Raw genomic sequence first — 9,215 nt, forward strand, 5'->3', positions numbered from 1 at the left:
TTCCCACTGACTTTGGGCAAATCATTGGCTCTGCCTCACTCACTCTGCAAGGTTGTTGTGAGTATAGATGAGCAGAGCAACCTTGTGTGCAAGGTGGTTGCAAATCATCTGCTTGCTGCAAAATACCGCAGATGTAAGTACTAGTGCGGCTGGTGATGCAGGCACTTGGGTTTATTTCTGAAACCACTTCAGTTTGCCAGGGCCATTTTTAGAGAGTAGCTAGCTAGCTACCTTCTGCATGTGCCAGGAAATTCTCTGCAACCTCCTTTCTACCATTGGTTGTTCCATCATGACAGAAAGCGGAAGGTGAAAACAGAGACCTGGGTGAAAAGGAAGAAGGCTCAGTGCAGCAGCCTCAGGCCAGCATGCATTATGAAGACTTGACCCTGTCAGATAACGAGGAGAGTGACAGCAGTGGCAAGGAAGACGATGACACTTTCACACGTAAGTTTTCACTCTTTACATAGCAAACTGCCTTGCGCTGAGTTAAACCATTGCTCCATCTAACTCATGGTTGCCTACACTGGCTGGCAGTGGTTTCAAGGGCTCCAGATCAGCCAGGGATTGGACCTGGGACCTTCTGCGTGCAAAGCAGGTGCTCTGCCATTGTGCTGTGGTCCTTTGGCTATTAGCAAGAAGCAAACGCTTGTGAATTCAGGCAAATGTACATTCCTTTCAGTTGCTGTGGCTTACCAGGACCATGCAAACTGACCACAAGCTGTTGCCAGAGTTTGTCCTTGGTTGAAGTTTGTGGTTAGTGAGGAAGCATCTTAAGCCAAGACTCCTCACTTCTTTTCTCTTCCTAGCTTGCTTAAACCAGGGGCAAGATGTTCCTAGCCAATCCACAGAGCCTTTTGGATCTGCCCACTCCCCATCTCCTCTTCTGTACCCCTGTGTGGTTATTAACCTCTCCCCCTCTAAGCCTAATTGCTATGCTGATGGGGTAGAGGTTTCTTTCTTTGGCAGTAGGGGGCAGCAGCCCTCTCATCCTAATGCAGGATTAGGGGAAAACCACTCTAGAACACATGGGGGGCCTTCTTTGGGGTGGGGGCTAGAATGTAAGGAGGGGTGGAGTAATGCTCCCATCTCCACATGCTGCAGAGCCTAAAAATTGTGCTCCCTGCATGACAACTTGGCTTAAAAAAAGAGTCCCATTTGTGACATTTTTTTCCTAAGACCAATTGTCATGCAGTGGGGATGGGGAGGGTAGAGATAAGATGAATGGTGACTGAAATGACTATGTGTGGATGGGGAGAATAAGTATTCAAGGGGCCATAGGGATGTGTGAATGATTGGAAGCAGGGGAGAGCATGCAGGTGAAGACTCTTCCGATTTCAGCTTTGGCTCCTCCCCATTTTCAGTAGACTCTTCCCCACCAGTTTCTCTCAGGGGAATCAAACTTTTGACTTAAAAGTTTACTGCCTCTGCAGTAGAGCAAATGATTATCGGAGATGCCTAGCTGTTAAATGCTGAGAAAGGAAAGCTGAGGATGGTGGAAATATAGTACACATGAATGGAAGATTCCATGTGAGAATGGGGGACCCCAGACTGAAAAAGCTTTCTCTAGTCTAGTTTATCATATGGTACTAACTTTTCCAGTGGCTGACTTTGTTCAAATGCAAAATGCTTTTGAGGTTCTTATTTGAACTGCAACTTAGCCACCTTCTGAAGGATGACAACACTACTCAAAGGAGAGCAATATCCTTGGAGCCATTTGCAGGTGACCTGGGGGATAAACAGGCTTGGGTAACTTTATTACGGCTACCCATTTTCTGTCCCGTTGTGCAGCAATCCAGCAAAGTGAAAGTAGCAGAGATTCAGGTGCAGGATCCTCTGCAGTGAGACCGAGACAGCCTTGTGTTCTTCAAGAGAATGTGCAAATAGACAAAGACAACAAAGACAGCATGATGTCGTATGAGGCAGCAGGGAAGATTTCACATGCCATGGAGTATAGCAGTGCCAGGTAACCATAGACAAGTGTGCTGTTGGAGCCATTAAGGAGTATTTGGTTGTCTCAAAAGCAGGTTGGCTGCGCTCAGTTCAGATGACTCTTATGAGTTGCCTTTGAGTTGTGGGCCTCCCTGATCGTTATTGCTCTTCTGTTAACTGGTTACACTTTCATACCACCCATCCAACCAAGTTCTCTGGGCAGTCTGCTCATACAAGAAAATGTGAAATGCAGTACACCATTAAACTCTAAAACCAAAGTGGGGGTTGGGGAGGGAACTCACACAGCAAGAAAAAGCCCAGCAGAAAACAACAACAAACATCTAAAATTAACATAAAGCACAGCAACTAAAACAATTTAAACAATTCATTTCTCAATTGCTGCAATGCCATCAGTCACCAAACAAAAACATGCTATCACAACTTTAGTAGTAATCCCCATGAGCCAATCCTGGCTTCTTTGTAGATGTGATTCATAACCCTAGTCATGAGCAGGATTAGTCTTCCCTATTCTTTAAACATTTACGTGGATTAGTTCTTGAACATACAGAAAAATATAAAGTGCGGCAGCACACATTCATCTCATGAGGGGAGTAATAATATTATTCCTGCATTGCAGGGGTTTGGACTAGATGACCCTTGGGGTCCCTTCCAACAATGCAGCTCCATGATTCTATGAAGTTGCCATGCAGGATTAAACCTATGCAGTTGCCTTAGAGCACTGCTCATGAAAGGTTCATTCTGATGCTAAAATGTCCAGTCTCTTAACACCATTTGCATCTGATTCTGCCTGCAATGCTTGCATAACCACCTTCCACACAGCAATCTTGCCTCTGATGGGAGCAGTCTTGAGTGGTAGGGTTGCGGTGGTATTGCTTCACCAGATGCACACCTTGAAGGATGACTGCGCAAATGAGATGGCTTGGATGGTGTTCAAAGATCAGACAGATTCATGGAGAAAAAGTCTATCCATGGCTACTTGCCACAAAGGTAAGAGGCATTATGCCTCCGAATGCCAGTTGCTGGGAATTGGAGTTGGGAAGAGCATTGCTGGTGTGCTCATGTTCTGCTTGCGGGCTTCCCATAGGCATTTGTTTGGCCACTGTGCGAACAGGATGCTGGACTCGATCCAGCAGCCAGGCTCTTCTTACATTCCTAACAAATCAGAAACCATGCACTTGTGGTGATAAAAATGCATTTGCAATGTGTCACACTTTCGTGTTTTCCTTCACTATATTGTTTCTCTTCTGTACAGTGCTCAGTACACATGAACTTATTTTTCTTTATTGAGGTCAAAGTCCAGACAGCAGAATTAACAACAGGAACAATTTTGTCTACTGCGTCTGCCCCTTGAAAATTCCCTATAAGCTTATTTGCATTTAAAATAGCACTCCTTCAGCCAAAACCTATGTTCCAGAGTTTAAAATCAGTACTCATTCATCGACTATCACTGTCACTGCACCCTGTCTTGTCCTTGTTGCCATAAAACAGAATTTCACAACAGGCCTGGTGATATTCGGATCTTTTGTCAGCAAGAAGATATTTAACATAGGTTTCCTCTGAGCAGCCAGGTAATTTCCTTAGTAACCGTTGAATTAGCTCTCTTTGGGTATCATGATACAGTGGACAATATAGAAGAATGGGCCCAGTGGATTCAATCTCATCAGAATTGCTTGGGTATAATCTCTGTTGGACTGGGATGTCATGATATCTGCCCGCTAATAATGCTGAAAGGAGAACATTAAAGCAGGCTCTGGAGAATGCCCAACAGTGTTTAGAGTTGTCCAGTGCACTTAAATAATTTGCTGGATAGGATCTTTGAAGTTTGGGTAAAAATTTACAAATTTTGGAGGATTGATTAAGATCATTTTGGAATTCTCTGTCCCAGATTCGTTCTTTAATTATACTTCTAGTCCTTCCCATTTCCAGACCTAAAGTATATTCAGGAGAAAGGCCATATAAAGCCAGTTTTCTTGTGATGCCCTTCCACCATTTTATTTGATAATTATCAATCAATGTCAAAGAGAGCAGCCCAGTTGAGGTCTTATTAAGTCTTAGCCCTGTGTACAGAGTAACTAGCCACACTTCGGCTTCAATCCTATTTAGGCCCATCTCCAGTCTTCAGGGCTGCATTGGGGACACATTTAGGGATTTGGAGAATTGACCATGGGAATCCTGGTTTTAGTTTTTCATAGAGGTCCAGATTAGAGAGGGGGACTAGTTGTGCACGCTATGGATTTTGCAGCAAATACTTTGATAGCAGCTGGAATAAAAATTTCCTCCCTTTGCTCAATGGAATGTTAAGATTACTGCAGTACTTTTTTGGGCCATAGAGGAAGTGTGATTAATATGGGCAGTTTTCTTTCTTGAAGCTTGAAATACAACCCCTAGGTATTTGAAACAGGTGACTTGTTCAATGTCTTGGTTATCTATATACCATCTGTAGGTTTTCCTTCTATTGGAGAAAACCATGACTTTTGTTTTTTGGTACTTTACTGCTAATTGATCCTCCATAGTGTTGGACTAGTTTCTTAAGGCCAATTTGTGTCTGAAACAGGATGACAGCATTATCTGCATAAAGCAGGAGAGGCAACATTCTATCTGCCTTTTGGGCCATGTATATCTGTCCCTCGAAGATGTTTACTAAGGGAATAAATGTTAAACAAAAAGGGGGCCAATATGCAACCTTGTTTGACTCCCTTAGCTGTTATAATTGGATTAGGAAGATGACCTGCCCAGCTGCATCTCACACTTGTGTTGCTGTAAAGTTTGTATATCAACAACAGCTAGCATCGGTCTATCGTCTTTCTAAGTTTGTCCCACGCTCAGTACACATGATAAATAACAACAGCATCATGAGATTTCTTTCTTTTCCAGTAGCCACGAGGACGAGGAAGAAAGTGACGACCTCCCTTCCATTGCAGGAGATAGTGATCTGGATTCAGATGAATAAAACACTTTATTGGGGATCATGATAAGATTGCATCATGGTCTCAGTGTATAGATTTTTCTTTGTTATCCAATGAAACGCTGCTACTAAACTGAGACACTTGTTGTTGATTCATTCTTTTATGAATCAATATTGTGTTTAGGATGTATATAAAGGTAAATTAAAAATTACCCTTAACTGCATGAGAGTTGTTTTTTGTTCATACAAGCAGTCCTTCTAAAAGTCCAATTTGGCCTTCTAAAAGTCCAATGTGGCTCTCACCACATGAAGCATTACTGCTCAAACCACTTGGAAAGAAAGGAAAATGGCTCACATATGCTGATTTATTACAGGAACATGATGGAAAATGGAAATTAAGAGATTATGATGAGATCAAAGACCATTTTCAGAGTTGGTTGCATTACGTATTAGAGTATTTTAATTTTTTTGGGAAGCCACCGAGAGTGGCTGAGAAGCCCAGCCAGATGGGCGGGGTATAAATAATAAATTCTTCTTATTATTATTATCGACAACTATATGAAACACATAAAGAAGGCAGCAAGAAAGGATTTAGTTATACTAGATCTAGGTTTCAAACAGAGGTGATTGAAGGGAAAGTGAAACTACTGAAGGCCACATACAGCATACTATTAGAATGGGAGACAAAAGATGAAGAGGTAAAATCAGTTATGGTTAAATGGGCACAAGATGTAGGTCACAACATTATGATGGAAGATTGGGTTAAATTATGGAAAACTGACTTAAAATTTACAGATTGTTCCCTATTGAAGGAAAATTACATGAAGATGATGTACAGATGGTACACAACACCAGTGCAGTTAAGGAAAATGTACAAAACTAGTTCAAATATATGTTGGAGGTGTAAGGGAAAGGAGGGAACATTTTATCATATGTGGTGGGATTGTAAGGCAATTAAAAAATTTGGGAAATGATATACAACAAATTGAAGAAATGTTCCATTTAACATTTGTTAAAAAACCCGAGGCATTTTTGTTGGGGATTGTAGGGAAAGACCTGCCAAAAAAGTTGAAAAACATCTTCATGTATGTGACAACGGCCGCGAGAGTTCTGGTAGCACAAGGATGGAAGACTGAAGAAACCCCAGCTAAAGAATCATGGCAAGAAAAATTGATGGACTATGCAGAACTGGCAAAACTGACATATAAGCTATGGGACAAGGATAACTGTGACTTTAAGGATGAATGGGAACCTTTTACAAAGTATCTGAAGACCCAACAAAGTGAACTGGACACCTTGGCAGGTTTTGAATAAACATTCACAATTTTTTTATTGATAATAATCAGCTAAACAGTTTGAGGATCTATGCAACTTTGTAACATGCAGCATTATTAGAGAAACCAAAGACTGGAACTGAGGGAAGTCGGGGGTGGGTTCTGTTGGGGAGGGGGGAGGGAGGAAAAAATGGGGGGGGGGGAATAAGGATGATATGTTTTTGGATATGTCTTGCTATAATTTGGAATAAAAAATAATAAAAGTCCAATTTTGCCAAGACCAATGCAATTGCTGTATGTATGTATGTATGTATGTATGTAGATTTGTGGTACAGTTTGTGTTAATTTGTCCATCCCTGGTGTTTTTGAAGAGCATTGCCAATTTAGGAGCTTAAATGGATGACTTGCATCCACATCCCTCGGTCACATATACTTGTCTCTAAATACCCTTTTGCTTCCAAGCAAGCAAGTTATCACCCACAGGTTTTGATCATAGCTGAGGAACATTTAACCAAACTCTGAATAACCCTGTATCTGTAAAGTCTGGTGTGTGGTTTCAGTTTGAATAAAGGGCAGAGTTTAACAGTTGCGGATCCCAAACCACTTTGAAAGCTGTTACCACGAGAGGGCGAGATGTAGCGTGGGCAGGGGGTGGGTGTCCGTGGCCCCGAGCACAATTTTGCGAAGGGGCGCAAACAGACTCCCCCACAGCAGACGCCTGGCTCTGCGCAAGGAGCTGCACAGCTTGTGCCTGGCGCAGTTCTGCCCCTGGGTCAGGGCTGACGTGGGGGAGGAGAGTAAGAGGAGAGTGGGTGGCAGGTTCCCCGTGCCTTTCTTACCCTGAAATGTGGTGTGCACCCTCGGCAGTGTGGGCATATGCTCTGCCACTGGTGTATACAGGGAACTGTGCTTTGGGTGGAGGGTCTAGAACATGGGTAGGCAACCTGACGCCCGGGTGCCAGATCCGGCCCAATCGCCTTCTAAATCTGGCCTGCAGATGGTCTGGGAATGAACGTATTTTTACATGAGTAGAATGTGTCCTTTTATTTAAAATGCATCTCTGGGTTATTTGTGGGGCAAAGGAATTCATTCTTTTCTTCTTTTCCCCCAAAATATAGTCTGGCCCCCCACAAGGTCTGCTGAAAAAGTTTGCTGACCCCTGGTCACCAGATTTTTTCCCCAAAGAATACGGTGACACTTTTTTGAAAAGAGAAAAAAAAAGTTCTTTAAAAAAGTTATTTATTTAAAAAAATTAAGAAGTACTATCTTTTCTTCTGTGGTCTCTGTCTCATGGCCTTCCTCTGGGCCCTGGCCTGCTCTCTGGGCCCCGGCTAGCTGCTGTGGCGTAGGCTCAGGTCAGGCCTGCGCTCGGCCATGTGTCCTTGCCCTCCTGGTGCTCTCCTACCTCCTCCTCAGTGGTGGCAGTGGCAGGTTGGGGCTCCCCTCTTTTTTCTCCTTCCTCTTTCTCTCTCTTCCTTCTCCTTATCCCTGCACCAGCTCCAGGGTTTTCCTGGCCCCGGAGTGCCGCTGGGCAGTCGGCAGGGTGGCCGGGCACTGTCGCTCCCAGCTCAATTTGGGTTTGGGGGGAGTCTGCAGTTCGCCCAGTTGACATGCCAGGTATCTCTGGTTCCCCCTCAGCAGCCCCCTCAGTGACAGTCTCAGCAGCCCAGAGCAGTGGCGTAGCGTGGGGGGTGCCAGGGGTGCCGGCCGCACCATTTTGTGGGGCGCGTTTGGCCGGCCCCCCTCGAGGAAGCGGGAACCTCTCCAAGGCGCAGCGCGCCGTCGGTGGAGGAAAAGAGCCGCGCAGCAGCAGCAAAGCCGGGAGGAGGAGGAGGTGGAGCGAGCCTGCTAATTGCTTGCTGGGAATTACCGTAACTTTCGCTCCAAAACACACACTTTTTTGCTCCTAGAAAGGAAGGGAAAATGCCTGTGCGTGTTACAGAGCGAATGCACTCATGCTTGCTTTACAGCCAGGAGGAGGGAGTGGAGCTGAGGAGGAGGGAGGGAAGGAGAGCCATGGCAGCAAAGCGGGCAGCAGCCGCTTACACGGGAGGAGGGACAGACGGGAGCCATAGCGAGCCGGAAAAAGCGCCGCGTAGCCAGCAACAGCTGCTGCAGCCTCAGCTAGCAAAGGTCCGTGCGCTCTCTAAACGGAGCAATGAGGTTGCAGAGGGACGGCAGGGCACAGGAGGGCTCTGAGCCACGAGCGCAGTGAAAATCAGTAAAAAAGTTTTTTAAAAGGCTGCTGGGGACAGGAGGGCACGGGATGAGGGAGAGGGGGAAATTACAATTCTCCCAGCGTCTCAGCTGATCCGCTGAGCAGGACTTGGGTTGCAGGGGATTCACCATTAGCTGTGTAAAGCAGCAAAGAGGGAGAGGAGGAGCAAAGCGGGAGAGGAAAGGAGCTGCTTACACTGCTGTAAGTGGCTGCTGTCCGGTTGGCTCCTTTAAAGCAACAGTGCTCTTTCCCTCCCCCCTCCCCGCTCAGCTCTCCGAAAAGCTCCTTCTCCACCCACCCCATGCGAGCTCCTTTTCCCCTTATTAGCCACATCCTTCTTCACCCACCCCACGCGTGTTCCTTGTCCCCTTAGCAGTGGCGTAGCGTGGGGGTGCAGGGGGGGCCGGGCGCAACATCTGGGGGTTAGGGTTAGGGGGCGCAAATCCACGGGTTAGGGGGCGCAAATTACTTGCCTTGCCCCGGGTGCTGACAACCCACGCTACGCCACTGGCCCAGAGCCAGCCTGGTAGTGCAGTTGGTTCTGGCTGGCTTCAAGAGCTGCTCGCTGCCATGGTGCCTACCATTTTGCCTCACCAGAAGTCCCCATATAATGTGTCTTGTGCCATTGAACCAATCATGCAACAGTCATTCCCTACTAATAAATTTACAATACTTAAAATATAAATCTGGGGACATTAAATGAAACCCGGGGACATTCTGGGGACGGATTTTGTCCAGGGACAGATTCATAAATCTGGGGACTGCCCCCGGGAAACGGGGACACCTGGTAACCATGCTTTGGGAGGCACAGCAAAAATGCTGCTTTGTCCCAAGAGAAATAAAAATCTGTTCGCGGCATGAGCCCGTG

The 9,215-nt window shown here is 45.6% G+C and overlaps 1 protein-coding gene across 7 annotated transcripts in view; it reads left to right on the top strand.

Annotated features, from left to right (window-relative positions):
* Positions 1-5,079, top strand: part of TAF1 (TATA-box binding protein associated factor 1) — a 47,135-nt gene extending 42,056 nt beyond the window's left edge. For 5 of the 7 annotated variants that reach the window (XM_082208404.1, XM_082208403.1, XM_082208402.1 and 2 more), the window contains 3 exons: positions 297-444; positions 1,789-1,963; positions 4,825-5,079. In XM_082208404.1, the coding sequence (XP_082064530.1) occupies positions 297-444; positions 1,789-1,963; positions 4,825-4,900 (399 nt within the window). In that variant the 3' untranslated portion in view covers positions 4,901-5,079. The remainder of the gene's footprint in view (positions 1-296; positions 445-1,788; positions 1,964-4,824) is intronic. The other 2 variants (XM_082208405.1, XM_082208407.1) reach the window with 2 other exon arrangements.
* The last annotated feature ends 4,136 nt before the right edge of the window (positions 5,080-9,215 follow it).

Source organism: Podarcis vaucheri (assembly GCF_965113315.1).
Source record: "Podarcis vaucheri genome assembly, chromosome: Z".
NCBI classification, from domain to species: Eukaryota; Metazoa; Chordata; class Lepidosauria; order Squamata; family Lacertidae; genus Podarcis; species Podarcis vaucheri.